We start from the raw sequence: 18,155 nt of genomic DNA on the forward strand, positions 1-18,155 counted from the left end.
CACAGCTCCTTCTGAACACCTTTCATGGAATTTCCATCATGTGTGAAGAGCTCAAATCTTGGCGGTGGAGGTCGTCAGATGTGGATCTGGCCTTCTGTTAACTTAATGTCCAAACTCTGGACAATTATATGTGGGGAACATTTTCTGTTGCTGAATATTGCAACTTACCTATTTCCCCATGCAGAAATGATTTAGGACTAAAACTTAGACGACTTAAGAAGTGGAGAGGGAGTTAACAAAACAATGGTGCATGTAGAATGTGTGATTATAGTAACCACCACAACATGAAGCCTCAGATTTGGATTAAGGGCGTACTCCTACTGGGCACGGCTCACTTGTACCATGTCGGAGTACAGTTATCTCCAGTTGTTGGTCCACACTCGCACTGAATATCAAACTGCCCAGTCTACCTCCTCAAGCAGACCCGGGAACGGATAAGCGTGCCCGGGTAGGCTACGGTACGGAGCAATCACACTGGCCAAACGAACCGGACTTTGGGGGTCAATCGTATTCGGGTATAGTACGGATGGCACAGTAAAACGTTGTTTACCTGGCCTACATTCCTCTTATTCAGCAACAAAAAAGTCCAAACATCAGGCCCTTCATGCATAGGGCTACATAAATATAAGTTAACATTAACTCTTAACCCATTAAGTAATCTAAGTCTATGATTATATTGAACACAATTTAGCCCTATTGCCACTAGGATTTCAAATGACAGCCGGTATTTCACATATGACATCACTATCCGTCGCACAGCGGTGCTGGTGGCCTTTGTTTCCTTGTTGCGCGGGCGGTGTTGAGATGCTATTGTTTTTTTTATAAGCGCAAAAAGTGGAATTGAAATTGGTTAGGTTACCCGTGGACGACGTAAGGCGTTGAAACTGCATCTATGCCTTTGTTACATTGTTATGACCGAGATAACCTCGAGAGGATGATGTTCTTTCCTTCTTCCTCAACGTCGGACCACCTCCTCATGTCGTCACATCTCAAAGCTACAAAAGCTATATGGAGGAATTAGACGAGGCTGAAATCGGACAGGAACAACAGGCGGTGTCAGGGAGGTTGCAAACCGGCGAAATACAACCAAAATGAAGGCCTTAAATTCAGTTTATCGCACGGTGAACAGCTTATGCAGCCGGCGAGGCGAGAGAGTGGCCGCGCTGGCCCGATGCGGTTTGTGTGGCACTGCAACGTCAAACAGCAAGGTAAGCTAAGCCCTTGTTTATGTACATTCCAATGGCAGTGCTGTTGGTGTGCATCTATGCTATGAGATCACTGAAATGTTAGCAGCTATTGGTTTGTCTTACTTGTATGTATGTCGTATCAAGGGGCCATGCTATTTTTTTACCAGCTGAGCTGAGTGTGAAATTCTTGTCCTAGTCTAATTCGAGACTGGGTTGTTGAAGACCTACCGGCATATTCAGCACTTCTAAAACTCGCCTTGGAGCTAACCGTTCTTGTCTTTCAATGTATCCACATACCTTAACTAAAATAAAGTTAAAATATCTGATTTGGGGGTAGCGGCATGTGTTTTGTCGCAAAAGCCATTAACTGACACTACTATCTGTATCAACTAGCATCTGCATTTAATTGCCAGGTTTTTTACACGTCTTCCAGTAATGGAGGCGTTCTGAGGCAGACGTAGCCCTGAAAATGGGATTGTTTATCAGATTGCAATACGATGGAAAAATCCCACTTTCATATTTAAAACGTCGCAGAGTGGCCCTCTGAGTGTTTATTCAAAAGCAGGGGCTGTAATATTAACATTTCCCATCTATGTTCCCCGCGGGATTAGGGGGTCAGATAAGCTGAGTGAGGGTCTTCTTAGGCACAATAAAGCCTCGTTAGTACACGCGCATTATTGCACATGCAGACCATTCTTTACATTCGTCCACAGTTTTGCTTAATTGCTGTTTAGTTGGAGCATGGAATCCTATGCATCATGTTGGTTAGCCATATACCATGAACATGTGTTAATTGACGCATATATTGCTCCTAACAAGACAGAAGGGTATACTAATTCACAGGTTGTAGCATAGGTCAGATGCAAAAATCCCTTCTTCTCTCTGTGAATAGCCTGTATGACATTATTGGAACATAACTGCTGGTGAATTGCCTAATCAGTGTATGGTTTGGAATGCATTGGAAACAGCACAATTTGGAACACTGCAACCAAACCTGAAATGGGTCCTTCTCTTGTTTCCATTTGTGTTGTTTCTAGCCACACAAGACCGGGCCTGACTTTTGGGCCTGGGTTTGACCTTGTCCCTGAAATTGGACCTTTTTGGCCAGTGAGGCATACCTCAGACTCGTGTCAATGCCTCTTAGCCATTTGATGTGATTGCAGGACTCCTCTTGAGCCACTGACTGCACTGTGCACTCTTTGGTTTGGCCTTGGAATGGGAGGTAGACTTAGTTAGTGTATGTTTAGAGTTAGTGTATGTTTTTAAAAGCAAAAATTAAGGGGGAAAAAACGACAGTGTCATAATGGACTTAACGCGTGCTCTGTGTCATTTTTAACGGAAAAGGCCAGGTGGAAGGGGAGGCCCTCTGTCCATTTATAGCCCTCAGAGCCGAATCCCCAGCACGGAGGAGGGTTCCAGTTATACTGGCAGGACACAGCCTGTCCAATGGTTCCATACAACTAAACAAGTTTTCCCAGAGGGAGGGAATACACAGATGTTGACTCTTGGCGGGCTCTGGTCGCGGCGGACATCATAATCCTCCAGTGCGTGCGAGGAGAAGCGTGCGCCTACGACAATGCTTGCAAAACGAGGGCTCCGTGTCCGAGAGCTCTGACGGGACGGGCGGGGAGGGCAGCCGCAGTTCAGCAGAATACTCTTCTCTCTGCCACTTGTGTAATCAGATTCCTCGGACAGAGCTCCTCGGCTGTCTTTACTGTCCTTCTGTTTGGTGGCGGATTTGGAGAATCTGCTGTGTCATTTTGATGTCTTAAAGGCCATGATTTCAAGCTGTGAGCACTAATAGAGGTTATGTAAATGATTTCAGAGGAGCTGTGAATGACCAGTAGGCCTAATCGTACTGGTCTTTATTTAGTGGTAGGGCAATTCCACAGAAAATGGACTTTTTGTCACATCCATAACGCCAGTGAAATGTCTTGGCATTTGTATGATGTGAATGATAACATTCATTTTTTGTGCATTTTTTCTCATGTACATTCTTCAGCCAAAAATAGCAAATGTTCAAATTTCATGTAATTATTCACATCATACCATACCATCACATTTTATTGGCGTTATGGATGTTACAAAAAATGTAACGTAAATGTGGCGTTATGGATGTTACAAAATTTTTTCCATGGAATTGCCCAGTACAATATAGACTGTGTTATTGATTCTGCAAGGATTTAAGTCATGTTGTTGGTACAGGGATTAATGCACAATAAGACATCCTGATGACTTAATGTTCTGCATCATATTGATACTGTGTGTGTGTGTATGTGTGTGTGTGCACGAATCCGAAACAGTTCCAGCCGGACTTTGGCCTGCTGTTTGACATTGATGGAGTGCTCGTCCGGGGAAAGACCCCCATCCCTGCAGCGAAGAGGGCCTTTCAGAGACTGGTGGACTCCAGTGGCCAGTTTGTTGTCCCCGTCGTGTTTGTCACCAATGCTGGGAACTGCCTTCGCCAGAAGAAGGCCGACCAGTTGTCCCATATTTTGGGAGTGCCTGTAAGCTACTTTTAGTTTCCTTGCATGTCTCATACACTGTTTCACTTCTCTGTTCTGCCCTGTCTGCATTTAAGCAAAACAGGCTCTGCTTTGTCAGCGACGTATGAAGATGCCCTTATTTGAACTTGCGTAATATTATAATCTTGTCTGTTGACATGATAATGTTGCCATGCATATAGGCGGTGTTCCGTGAAGTATGTTGTATGGGCGTTTTATTCATTATGGACTTGTTTGCACATCTTTGTTACCTCCCTACAGATCTCCCAAGACCAAGTCATGATGTCCCATAGTCCTCTGAGAATGTTCAGGAAGTACCATGACAAATGCGTCCTCGTCTCTGGACAAGGCCCCGTCCTGGACATCGCCAAGCAGTATCCTTATCTGTTGTGAAAGAAAACGTACTAACCGCGTATCACATTTCAAACCAACAAAAAATAGTGCTTCCAAAAGGCCTCTTGTCTGAAATTGAAGAGCTGCTATTCAACCCAGAAAGCAAGCAATCATGAAAACAGCTCTCCGGGATGAAAAGGCTGTGAATATAAAAAAAATCACAGGTGTTACTGAAGCGCCATGTCACAGTATTCAATTCCAACAGACTATTGGAGCAACTATTTCCATCAGAAAGCAATGTCCCTCCCCCTGCCTTGTTAGAGAAGGGAGAGAGAAGTGAGCCTTGGTTCTGTGGCATGTGTGCGTGCTTTGTGACCTGTGCTGCCTGTGTTAAAGAGGGTACTCTGTCACCTGCAGCACAAACACAAACACACACACACACACACACACACACACACACACAAGGCCACATAACGCTGCATCTGTTTCGCATGCAAGAGGGGGGACACGATGGTTTGTTTTGTAACAGCCATTTGTCTGTGCTGCATAGATTAAAGTCAACCGCTGAGGTGGTCTGTGATTATGAGGAGGAGCAGTCATCCAGGCCTCAGCCTAATAAACAGTTATGCAATGCAGACCGACCCAAATCTGGGTTAGTCTTTGAGTAATGCTGTCGTCATCAAGATTGATTGTGAGACCCATGATTGCTTTTCTTTGAATAGTGGTTAGTCGGGGGGTAAGCCCAGATAATATCCACGTCAGAGGAATGTAAACACCATTAAGGGGGTCACATAAAAGAGAATGATAATGAATTTGGTTTTGTTTTGTGTTTAAACACAACTTGAAATACTCAAAATATTGTTCCACAGCAGTAGCAGCTTAACCTATTGGGACTCTGGCTAGCAACTGTTTCTGTGTGAAAAAAAAACAGTTGTCATCAGTTGAAGGAAAAGCTAATTAAAGGTGATAGTCTGTGTGTAATGGCTCACATAGTAAATGTCTTTAAACAGCCCAGTACACATTATAGTATGTCATTATGTGATCTTGTTTATGCAAACTAAAGTATTTTGCATCAGTATTATTATCTAGTTTTTGGTGATATACTGTAGTTTTTGGTTATAGGAATTACCCTGTCTCTCAAAATAACTTTCTGCTGTGAGAAGACATTTACAACCATTCAAACATTTTACCATTAAAAATTGCAAATTATTTCACTCACCATTACAGTTTCATCCACAAAGAAGTAACTGCTGTGGGTCATATCAAGTGTAAACTCCAACCAGTGCTCAACAGCAGAGATTGTGACTTTCACTTATCCTCTAAACATGTGAATGAGTACTGTAAGTGCCATCTTAGTGCTTCAGCCTCAGAGTTGAGTATGGATCCTTATATCGGAACTTGTAGCTTGGGCTTCATGAATGTGATCAGCATAGACATGCTGCGTGAAACCTTTCCCCTGCTGGACATGGTGGATCACAACAGACGCCCCCGGCTACCGGTCAGTTTAATAACCCCTGTCTTCTCAATCTAGAGATGTCTGGCCACACTATACACTGTCCTTATTGCAGTGCACTTATTTAAATAATATGTAGTTATCATGTAACTATAACTCATTATATGTTAGTAATCCTAATTGTAACCACAATAGCATAATGTACAAACATACAAGCATTATAGCCTATTTTCAGTAATATTTAAGTGCATACTGCCTAAGGATACTTAATATGAAGCGAGGCCAGATATCCATCTCCTCTTAATAACCTGATTCTTATTTTTATACCAAATTCTTAATCTGTGTAAATAGCTGTTAAAAATACATAAGTATTACTGTGGTTTTGTTATCTTAATGGGTCTTTGTATTTAACTCCCTAGTGCCTCAGTGTTTATTTTATGTGACTTCCTGTATTGGTGAATATAAGCTTTGAGCTTGTCCACTATTTAACCCAAGTCATGATTATTAAGTGGGAGCAGTCAAACCAGGGCAAGTCAAGAAAAACAAAGCATGATTTCCTCATTTTTGAGGAAAGACATTTAAGACTTAAGCCTGTTGTAGCTGGAGCTGAGAGTGCTGTAGAAGATGTTCCTGTGTCTTACAAACAGGCTGAACAAGGTTAAGGTGACTTTGCACCTTGACTAAGCACTTTGTTGGATAGAATGCACAGTTGTTCTGAACACACTCTGTTCTGACCTGTGAGATAGGAAACCAAAGTTGTTTTTGTTTCCATCACCTGGCTACGTCCCGCTCACCCCACACCACTTAGTCGCCTTGGGCTGCATTTATTGGAATATCTGATGATCATTGATTGCACTGTGCTTCTTAGCCACAAGTAGGCAAGCCAAACAAGTAGGCTTCACCTCACTGTGTATGTTCACTGTGTGCTGTTTGTGTTTCACTAATTCACCGATTGGGTTAAATGCAGAGACCAAATTTCCCTCACGGGTAATTCAAAAAAGTATATATACTTATAAACCAAGCGTCTCCAAGATGCTTAAAATATGTCCCTTCATTTTAGTGAGTCCCTCCCCCACATGATTGATCGGCAGGCCAGTGTTCATGTTGTTTGGGATTAAGGACACTATTATTGCCCCCACCCCACAATTATCTCCTCCTCCAGAGCTTCCCAAAGGAGTGTTTAGTACCATAGTATTTCAGGAATAAGAAGGTCTTTTGATTTGTCACACACTACATTGAAATATTTCAATTTAATTTAATTCAATTTAAGTCATTCGGATGATCTAAATGTACTCAGAGAGATTATATTTTATAACACTGTTTATGTTTTACGTTGCTGTTTGTGTTTTTCCTCTGCAGTCCTCTACCATTGTGAACCTCCCCAAAATTGAAGGTGAATTTTCTCTCTAGTCATTATCCCACCTGTTGCTTTTTATAATGGGGTGAGATGTGGTTCCCTAGTGTACAGTATTTACTTTACCATGCATTGACCACTGCTGTATGTAAACACGTTACTGATTTAACAAGCATTCTTGTTAATTATTATCGAGTTTATCGATCCAGGCTTGCATTTACTTACAGGGTCGAATGTTTGACCTAGCTCCATGGTAACAGGCTATTTTACTGCAGTCACTCGCCATGCTAATGGTAAAGCCATTGGCCATTAGCCATTAAATGTGTAACCTCTCACGGCTCAGTAATAGAGCTATTTTAAGCCATTGAAATATTATTACATAACCACATGAAATGGAATAGTATACTGAAACACATTGAATGAAGGGAATGAACACAGTCCTCTCTAAAGCAACAGGAAGGGGTTTTGGTCAAACACTACCATGTTAGCTAGTGAAAAGGCATGCAAAACTCTACAAAAGATGTACAAACACCAACAATAGCACAGTTTGCCTGGCTGGCATGCTCACTCATGTCTTTAGCAATGTAGTGGATGATGTGCTGTGGGCGCTTCTTTATTACATTTTTGTGGGGTGATTGTACCCAGAGCTGCATGCTGCATAGTCTAAGCAGCTAGTTGCAACGGCAGGTGTGTTTATCCCTCCCATGACCACATACCATTAAAATGACCACATACCTCTCAGACAAGAGCTTTCACAGAGTTAAGATAGATAAGCTGTTTGTTTTCTTGGAAAGAAAGTTGGACTACATCACTGAATGATGAATCAAGTATCGCTTGCCCTCAGGCCGAGGTGGACAATTCTGTCAAGTTGTTTTCCATTTAGTCATTGACGTGCCAGTTCCTGTTTCGATTGCACAAACAGTGCAATTAAGACATGTGGATTTGCAGGTGTTGACTGAAAACTGGATTTGGCCTATATTTTTGTGATTTTAGTTGACACTGACCAAGCAATTTCTGCTCTTGCTTTCACCAACTCTGTTTCTGTTCTGTCTCTGTCTATCCATTTATCCATCCATCCATCTATCTATCCATCCACTCCTGTCTCTGTGTATCCATCTATCCATCCATCCACACACTCTGGGCTGTTCCTTCCCTCCATTGTCCTGTAGCTGTTATCCTGTTTGGCGAGCCCATCCGATGGGAGACGAACCTGCAGCTAATAGTGGACGTGCTCCTGACCAATGGGAGCCTGGGCAACCCCTATGTGAACTCCTCGCCCAATCACCTCCCTCTGCTGGCCTGCAACATGGACCTCATGTGGATGGCCGAGGCGCCGTCTCCACGGTATTAACTCAGCACGGGGCATACAAGGCCACAGGATAGCCGAGCACTGGGAACTGTACATAACCTGTAAACAAACTGGTTGGAATCCTAGCTGGAATCCACCACTGCAGTTATTTCTGGAGAGATGAATGAGTACTATAAGGACTTAAATGGATTTGGTGACTTGAAATGTTAGGCAGTATGATATCTGAAGTGTAAAATTTGTTGACATTTTTAGCTTTGATGCCATATTTGATTGCACCGCACTGTAGCATGTCAAGACAAGCTGAACCTAGAATGGCCCCCAGACTATTGCCCGAGTTTCCTTTCCACATGTAGTTAAAACGAGCCCCTTCGTCTGTTGCCCAGGTTTGGTCACGGCACCTTCCTGGTGTGTTTGGAGAACATCTACAAGAAGGTTACAGGAAAGGACCTAAAGTACGAGGCCCTGATGGGGAAGCCCAGTGAGCTGACCTACCACTTTGCCGAGTACCTGATCCGGGAGCAGGCGGCAGAGCGAGGCTGGAGGACGCCCGTCAGATCGCTCTACGCCATCGGGTAAGCGCTTGGCATGATGGGCAAATACGAGTAGTAAGTGTGGTAGTGTGGTAGCACAGAGAGACTAAAAAAGGCCTTTGTCCCTCGTGCCATTAGGCTGTACAACTCCACCTGTGGGGGAAGGGGGAGGAGGGAGGAGGAGTGAGGAGCAAAGGCCTGAACATTCACACAGTGCAAGGACTGGACAGATTGACTAATTAGTACTATAGGGTAGCCTTGTAGTATTTATTGATTGATCTTGTGATTGCCCTCTCTCATAGTGCATCTTTGAAGTAATACTATTGTTATACTAGTAATAATATTTATGCATAAACAACACTATCCTACTGTATATTCCTCAATAACTATCTATCTTTTTACAGATTATATACATATATATGTATATAATCTGTAAAAAGATAGTTAGCTATATATAGATAGATAGATTTTTTTTGTTTTTTTTAACACATGTATCTTTTGATGTGCTTTCCTACTGTTATTTGTACCATTGTGGTGCTGAGCGACTGGAAGTTTGACTTTTTGGAGATTACTAAAGTATCTATCTATCTCTATATATCTATCTGTCTATCTATCTACCTATCTATCTATCTATCCCTGTGGAGGATTTTGCTGGAAAAGTGCTGGCAATTATCCAGTCAACATTTATGAACAGAAAATATTTTGACTTGCTATGTGAAACAAATTTCATAGAATGTTCGTAAATAATTTCAATTACTACAAAGCAGTAGTCTGTAGTCAAACCTGGCAAACATTGTACGTTTTCCCTTTACGCTATGCCTATAACCTACCACATAGTAAGCATGAATAAAGACATCTGAGTTCTGTCCAAAAATCGTTATATTGGAGGTGGCACAAATACCTCCTGCTCTTCTGAAAATAATGAGCCCCCCTTAGAGATTGTTCTTCCTCCTTCCGGAACTTTAATTAGTGTGGATATCGCTGAATTTGCTTCCTGCCCAAATGAACTGCTCCTGTTTCTTTTCTCTTCCTCCACTGTGCCATCAGGGACAACCTCATGACCGACATCTACGGTGCTAACCTCTACAACCGCTACCTCGAGGAACGGGCCAGTTGCAAGAGCGCCAAAACCATGGCCAAGGCAGTGGCGGGCGCGGGCCCCTCTTCCACAACCACCACCACTGCCACCAGAGCCACCTCACAGGAAGTGGACTGTGGCTGGGAGAGTGAGCTGGCGTCACCCTCGGCCACCTCATGCAAGTCCATCCTGGTGTGCACGGGCGTCTACAATCCGCACACGGAGGTGCCACCCGACGCTGGCCAGTCCATCAAAGAGACGGTGTTCCACGGCCACCGCGACTTCCGTTTTGACCCAGCGCTCGTGGAGCCGGGACACATCGTTCAGGACGTTGAGGCAGCCGTTGAGCTCATCTTCCAGCAGGAGAAGCTTGGAACCCCCGTCTAGAGTTTAGTCTACATAGGATGATATTTAAGAAAGACAGAGAATGAAAAAACGAAAGACTGGACTGGGCATTTGGTAGGAAATAGACATCATTCTAGTCAGATAAGTTTGCTGATCAACTGTTTCATTAGATCAGTTTTTATTCATCATATACTCAGCATCAGGGTCATGCTGTCCTGGTTAACCCTGAAAAGGTACATTTATAGTGAAGTGGAACCTTCCAGAAAGTTCCCTGTGCAGGCTGTCGCCCTCACCCCAGTTGCACACTTTTACTGATAGCCTTCAGAAGGTCTGATCTGATGGTGTTGTTGATGTTAGCGGCTCAGTCTGGGTGGATCTGGTCCTGATCTGGCCTGCATCTGGGCCCAATCCACTGAGCTGCTATGAGAGGAAAGAAATGGACACATGGAATGATGATGTCACCACTTTCAGCCCCCCAGTAACCTCTCTAGAACACGCAGATTGCTAACATCTGCATCGTCAGTCTCTGTTGTTGTTGTTGTTGTTGTTGTTGTTTCTTATTTGTTTGTTTTTTTTCTTTTTGCATGTTTTTTATCAAGGTGAGGCGCTGTGTAGGAAAACAGACTTGACAAATACCCTGCGATAGAACCACATGGACACAGCTAGTGCTCTATTTCTGTTCCAACTGCCATGGAGACTGGTTAACTGCCATGGAGACTGGTTTAAAGGCTTCACAATCATACTTAGGTCGTAAGAATGGCATCAGACACGCCAGTGGGTGCATTTACAGGTGTCTTTCAGGTGGTGACCGCAACTTTGCTAATATTATCACATACCCGTAGGTCAGTACAACATAGACATCAGTGTTTTTTTTTTTTTTGGCAGGTGTACTCACGAAGAGTCTTAGTCTTATTTAAACTGTAATTTAAGTTAACAAATGATGTTGTTCTTGTCTAAATAAGTGCAAAATAATGGTTAAATGTTACATGTTCAGGTGTTGAGAGTGCGTGAGTAATTGGGAATAGCTTTGACTGCACTGACCAAGAAACTATGAGATGCACACATTTTTTAAAGATATGGTTTTAGCTTTGTGTACTGTTTTTATTGCCCATAATCTGTTCATAATGAGTTATTCTTGCTTTACCTTTTGGTCATGAACTTTGATCTTATATTTCCCCCCGTCATGTGTGCATGTGGAAATGAAATGTGAATCCATGAATCCGTCTCTTAAAAAGAGACATGAAGCTGTGTACAAAGCTCGGCATCTGAAGCTCCGCTTAAGCCATGCGTTACTGGTGGAGACCAGGATCTCTTTCAGATAAACAGACAAACATCCTGCACAGAGTCAATGGCTTAAAAGCGGTTTCAGCCACCTTCCCTCACTTTTCCACAGCTCACATTAAAACAGCAGGAAAATGTTTGTCTTTATTTGAAATAGGCATCCCATTATGCAAAGGGGCTATGGGTCAACCTTGGCTTTATGCATATTTTTCTTTTGGGTATATGAAAATAGGATATTGGGCCCGGGAGAGACTAGTCATTCTTGTTTGTTGTGCAATATGGTGTTCTATGGTGGTGTTTTTTTCTATGTAGTAAAAAACATCAATCAAGACTAGCCCACAGGCACCCAAACAACAGTTTAAGTACAACCAGCTGGATGGTAAACATTTGGGGTAAGGAACACAAATAAGCATGCTAAGGTGTCAGGGAACTGCTATGTGTGTGTTTGTGGGGGAGGGTGGGAAAGCTACAGTGGCTTCAGCATCTGCAATCATGCACAGTTTGTGTTACTTGTGCCATTGTCTCCTATCCTAAATTGCACAAAATACATTAAGGTTTAAGGTCAACAGTATTAATGCCCAAATAATCGAAGGGCACAGAGGGATGAACTGTTAATGGTCTCACTTTCTTTTTGCAGTGCCTTACCTATGGGATAAGCAGGTAAAATATTTACTTCAGACATGTTTTTCTAGGGAAACATGTAACATTATATATTGCATACAAGTTTAGATATTTTAGTTCCCCACAATAACATATTTATAAAGAAAAACATTTGTAAAATTACAAATAAATTTTTCTTTAAAGATATTTACCTTCTTTTCGAATATATAAGGTAAAGAAAAGAAAGTGCTACCATTGAAACAAAGATGCATGTAGAAGGTATTTATTTTTATTAACAACTTTAGATTTATTCTTAAAAAAAATAAACATTTCCAGATGTTAATAAAAGAGTTTATCACTCAGATGTGCGTAGTTGTTATCTGTGTTATTGGTTAGTGTGTCCACCATTTCATTTTCTCACATAAAATGACAAACATATCTGATTATGACGCAATGTATTGTATTATTCATCAGTTATTAGTCCAGTAAAGTTCCAGAATTCAGGAATTCTCAAGCATTCCACAGCATGCCGAGTGTGGTCTCATTTGTCATTGGTAGAACAGTATCCTAGGACACACCAAGTTTACAAACATGGCAATTATTTATATTATGTTTTATTCAATATGAACAGATCATTCGGAGCATCAAATTACTCAAAACATAAAAGGATTACAAACAGAATTCAAAACAATAACTTGTGTCATAGTATTATCAGATAATGCATAGTAACATGTCTTATGGCTATTGCTATCAGTAATTGTTTTCTATTGATATCAAAATTATTTTAAGGCACTCAAAACCTCTAGAACCAACCTTCATATACATTTAACCAAGGTCACATCCTAGTACATAGCATCCAAGAAACAGATCTGTCCTGGGTAACAAGAAGGCATTTTCAATCAGACAGCTTTCTCTTCCAATTTAATAAAAGTGAATACAAATCTTTGAAGGTCAATATAAAAATCCATCATTCACAAAGGCCTTCTCACTTGGAATCACTGGAAACATTCAGAAGTTGTACTGAGTCCTGAATTACAGTACCTGAATATGTGCTTTTCAAATACCAATTAGCTAGAATAGTCAACTAAAATCCAGGCTCTGGTACCATAATTAACTAAATGTAATGATGCCATGTACCTAAATAAGGTTGGTTTTCACTAACGAGTGATGAATGTACTGTGTGTGGTAATATTTTCAAGGCTGGATATGGATCACTGCAGTTCAAGTTAACACTGGAAAAAAGTGCTTCAACAATGCCTCCCGACAGAAACGACACCATAAATGCCTCCCGACAGAAACGACACCATAAATGCCTCCCGACAGAAACGACACCAAGTATGATTGAAGAGAACCCCAGCAGAATGGCTGGTCTGCAGACTTATCAGATGAGTATAAGGGAAGTTTATAACAATACACATCTGCTTATGTATCCCTCACATAGCCTACCTTCTTAAAATCCTCTAAATAACTAAGATGACAAAATTCAATAGGCTATTTTACAATGCATAACGTTGCAATCTCAATTCATGAAGTTGTTTTGTACTTTCATTAAAAAAACAAAAACTACACACACTCACAGTATGCAGTCAAATATCATTGCCTTGGAAATGTGAAACAATATCTAGCATTTCGACATACATGAACTGAAACATTGGACTGTCCGTGGAAATAAAATGGACATCTGGTCACTACTCAAACCATGCTACAGATTATTAGGAGAAAATGAGGACTAGTCCAGTGGCTCTGATACACATAATATATCCTTGTCTGTGCACAGACAAACTTCCTTACACTTTCAGATTTCAGAATACACATGCTCAGTGGCTTTGAATACATCCATACCACTCAAATCACATGATCGCCTCCTCTGAACAAATTATAGCCAACTACACATCTAAGTAATATATCATTCCACCATCTCTCTATCTCTCCCTCTCTGTATATACAGTGTGTGTGTGTGTGTGTGTGTGTGTGTGTGTGTGTGTGTTAAGAAGTGGCAGTTGACATTTACATGCCAGTTATAAATATATATATATAAAAAAACTATTTAAAAGGCTTTTTCCTTCACACACTCCAAAAACAACACAGCCCAGTAAGGGAGCTTCACAGCATTGGTTCAGAAAGCAACACCACAGTAGTGTTGTCTGTGTGGATGTCTGGTCTCCAGCTGATCCAAACACACAGCCCTCTCTCCCTCTATACTCAGGGGGGGAGGGAGGGGGGAAGAGATACACAAATACCAAAGTGCAGAGGGCTCTCTGCTCTCCTCCAGCCAAGCGACATGTGGGGCCTTTATGACATCACATCCTGGCCACAGCAGCAGAAGCCAAAAGGCCACCAATCAGAAGGCCAAAGAATCAGAGACTCAACTGCCCCCACCCCTCCCCCAGGATTACCCTCAGAATGAGGCTCACCATCGGCAGACTTTTTTGTGGCACTGATCATAAACAATAAACAATAATGTTATGTTCTTTCCTGTTTCTGTTGTTCATTCTGTGAGATGTAAAAAAATCCAGTTGGTCAATATTTCCATTATTGGTCACGCCATACCAGAATCCCCACACACACACACACACACACACACACACACACACACACACACACACACACACACACACACACACACACACACACACACACACACACACACACACACACACACACACACACACACACAACAACCCACAAAAACCTAAATGATATGCGGTAAAATAACAAATGAGAGCAATGAAGAGAAACGCTGCCCGGTTTTGTTGGAGTGTGTCAGTAATATAGTGTGTGTAAGGGTTTACCTGCGTCAGTGTTTATGAGAGACTTTAAACAACCAGAATTGTTGTCAATAGCTCTGTAAATATGCACTCAGTCTGAGATGACTACTATCTTCTATTAGTACTCCTTGCTGTGGCAATTTTGTTTTTATGGAAACAAAATGAATGCAAGAAAACTAGTTGAAAATGTAACATTTGAAAATGTTTCATTACTTTAGGCAGCAGCAGTCGCTACACTTCAGCAACTCTAACTGCCAGTACTGTGAGGGCCACATTCAATAAATGAGACATGTGAATGCATTAGCCAGACTAGTCCATTACTGGACATGTGATTCAAACTTGCTTAAGAACATTCTGAAAGACCTTTTCGTTACATGCCAAACCGTCTGCACACACAGGTCAGGGTTTGTAAGCTGAAGATCCACTACTTTCTTTCTCCTGAGCTTTTCCTGGTGAAAGAATTCCCTCTGAGGGCCGACTGTGATCAATCTGCCTCTACAGTAAAAAGTATTTATTGCTAAATTAAAAAATAACACTACTGGTCCCTGGGAGAATAGAAAAAAAAATGTCCCTTACAGGAACTCGAATGGTGTGCCTTAAAATACTGGCAAAAGAAAACGTTCCAGTCGGATAATGAAAAAGATCAACCCGGTGTCTGTCTTCAGGCATCAACAGCTGCAGCCCCAGCCTTCTGCAGTCACATCCTTGCTGTTGAGCTTGAAGCTGTCAGTCACGTTCTCATTGAACATGGGACCCCCGTGTCTGAGAATTAGTTCAGCGGCCATTTTGTTGAAGGCCTCTTCCACATTAGTAGAATCCTTGGCTGAGGTCTCAATGGCGCTGATAAAGTCCAACTGGTGAGCCATGGACTGGGCCTCCTCGAATGGGACTTCACGCACATCGCTCAAATCAGATTTGTTACCTACACCATGCAGGACAGAGTTAATGGCATGCTTTAAAAACATTGACATAGGTTTGGATATGACCAAGATAATGAATGCATGTCCTAAAGTTTCAAAAGATACCAGTCTAAATCCTTAGAGCTTAGTGTCACTTTTCTGGACAGGCTAATTATGACCTCCTTCAGAGTGTGTTCTTTCCAATGAACACTTCCCTTTGCCTTAAGTGGCAGTGTTTCTCACACAATATTCTCACACAAATCTCTTCTGGAATTATTTGACAGAAATATTAGTGAAACTGAGGACTTTCAACATAGTGTGAAATGAATAGTAATTACACACTGTGTGGCACAAGTCTCAGAGTTAGATAATTAGGGCAGCACAGACGATCCATGAAGACCAAATTAAGGCACACACTGACTTTTTGGAAATGCTGGGTTGTCGCCTCCACAGTTCATATTTAGCCTACTTTAACCCTGCCCAGGGACACTCACCGACTAGCAGTGGGACGATATTGGAGCCGCCATATTTCTTCACGTCCTCCATCCACTTGGGGACGGACAGGAAGGAGGGCCTCTTGGTGATGTCATAGGTGATGATGGCACCGTTGGTGCTGCGGTAGTAGCTTTGCGTTATGGTGCGGAATCGCTCCTGCCCTGCTGTGTCCCAGATCTGCAACTGTTGCCACAATGTTGCCTCAACATTACTTTAGGCAGGGCACACTCACACTTATGGTTTTATATCATAAGGTATGTAGAGTTCAATTATGAGCAAAGGGTCATAATGTGTTAAGCAATGGCATTGAACGTATGTGTGTGTGTGTGTGTGTATGTGTGTGTGTGTGTGTGTATATGTGTGTGTGTGTGTGTACAATTTGTAGAGTTAAAGTATGAAAATAGCCTACACCATATCAACACCACATATAACCTACGTACCAAACTTATTCACACCAATTGAAATCTACCCTGTCCACAATATATGGTAAAGCACTAGCAAGGGCATGCTGGCAGCAGAGGTACCCAGCCTGTTAACCAAGGCTAGGCCCGGTTGAGAAAAAAAAGTGCTGACATTAGCTGACTCAGCTACAGGGCTCAACGTGAACACTCGACACAATTCAACCAAGAGTGGTACCCTGCTTATGAGAACCAAAACACCAAAAACACACAGGTGCATTCAAACAAACAGACATGGCTCCAAAATGGGGTCAGATGTTTGGTAAAGTGGCATAGCTGGGGCATAAACATGTAACAATGAGTTGACATATTTGGCCAACCTATGTCACGTTAACAACTCAGTACAATTATTAGATTGTTGGAACACAGGGGGAAAACATTTTCTAAAGTCCAGTAAAAAAAAAAAACATGACACGTCAAGTGACAAAGTCTGCATCTCAAGGGTCAGACAAATAGGTTATAGGCCTACAATCGAATGACAGCTGAACATTACATTTTGATATGTTTAATACGGTCACAAATAATAAGAGGGAATAGTGTTGTCTATTTCAAGTCATACGATAAGGTTCACAGTCCAATGTCAGTGTTCTGTCTTTACTTTGGACGAATAATAATAATATAAAAAAAAAAAAAAAGTTGCAGAGCCCTGTATGTAGCTCTGTGGATTTACAAATCTAACGCCCTGACATAATAACTGCATAATATATAATTGCTGTGTAGATACAAGCTTTAGATTTAGGCTGGGTATTTACATCGCATGTCCACATTCAATGTAGCCTACTGCAGTCTGCCCCATCTAGAGCTTCCTATGTGGCTAATCTTCACATTTCAATCTGGACAGAAAGTTCGAGCGTAACACGCTAATAATAAAGATTCTAAGAAACAAAGACACATTGTTTCCAGTCGTCTCAATCATTTCTCGATCTTGCTTAGCCTACAGGTAGCATTATATTCATTCGACAACATTTTGAGCTATCAGGGGGAAGAAATTATTACTGAGATCCACAAACCTTGACTCTTTTTCCTTGAATATCCACAGTCTTCATGGTAAAGTCCACTCCAATAGTGTTGCCCTGTCTTTCGATGAAGATCCCAGTCTTGAATCGTTGCACTACACAAGTTTTGCCGACGCCAACGTCTCCGACTAAAACAATTTTGAAGACGAAGTCATAGCTGTCATCAGAATCAAGCAATGACATGTTTGCAAAAGCTTGTAAATTTCTGACTAGACGTATGTCCGACGGCTATTGCATGTGTGCCGTCTCAGTGGTCGTTAGCTCTGTGTTTATAGTTCTAAAAGCAAAACTGACGTGGATCTAAATCAGCACCTGCGGAATTGCCAACGCGGAAGGGACGAATGACAGCACAGTTTGTTAGGTATCCCAGCGCCGTGCCTGTCTGTCCCTTTTCAAAATTTGAGGCTAAGATTTTTTTCTACTCATTTATCAGTGATTTTGTTTTGTCACGGCACGAGTTCCAATCAATTAAATCTATGTTTCAAGTAAGCTCTCATAGGCCTACCTTTATGACCGTTGCATCTCGTTATGTATATTTGCCTACG

At 41.8% G+C, this 18,155-nt stretch overlaps 2 protein-coding genes across 2 annotated transcripts; one reads left to right on the top strand and one right to left on the bottom strand.

Annotated features, from left to right (window-relative positions):
• Positions 1–642: 642 nt before the first annotated feature.
• Positions 643–12,181, top strand: zgc:77375 (uncharacterized protein LOC402927 homolog). Its single transcript, XM_048254223.1, has 8 exons — positions 643–1,208; positions 3,491–3,694; positions 3,953–4,065; positions 5,429–5,522; positions 6,837–6,870; positions 8,001–8,175; positions 8,524–8,712; positions 9,718–12,181. The coding sequence occupies exons 1-8, from the start codon at positions 1,092–1,094 to the stop codon at positions 10,133–10,135; spliced, it is 1,344 nt and encodes a 447-aa protein (XP_048110180.1). The 5' UTR covers positions 643–1,091; the 3' UTR covers positions 10,136–12,181.
• Positions 12,182–14,593: 2,412 nt separating this feature from the next.
• On the bottom strand, positions 14,594–18,152 carry rab43 (RAB43, member RAS oncogene family). Its single transcript, XM_048254224.1, has 3 exons — positions 17,605–18,152; positions 16,136–16,319; positions 14,594–15,664 (listed from the first exon to the last, which is right to left on the bottom strand). The coding sequence occupies exons 1-3, from the start codon at positions 17,791–17,793 to the stop codon at positions 15,411–15,413; spliced, it is 627 nt and encodes a 208-aa protein (XP_048110181.1). The 5' UTR covers positions 17,794–18,152; the 3' UTR covers positions 14,594–15,410.
• Positions 18,153–18,155: the final 3 nt, after the last annotated feature.

The sequence above is a fragment of the Alosa alosa genome, chromosome 10 (assembly GCF_017589495.1).
Source record: "Alosa alosa isolate M-15738 ecotype Scorff River chromosome 10, AALO_Geno_1.1, whole genome shotgun sequence".
In the NCBI taxonomy this organism is placed as follows: Eukaryota; Metazoa; Chordata; class Actinopteri; order Clupeiformes; family Clupeidae; genus Alosa; species Alosa alosa.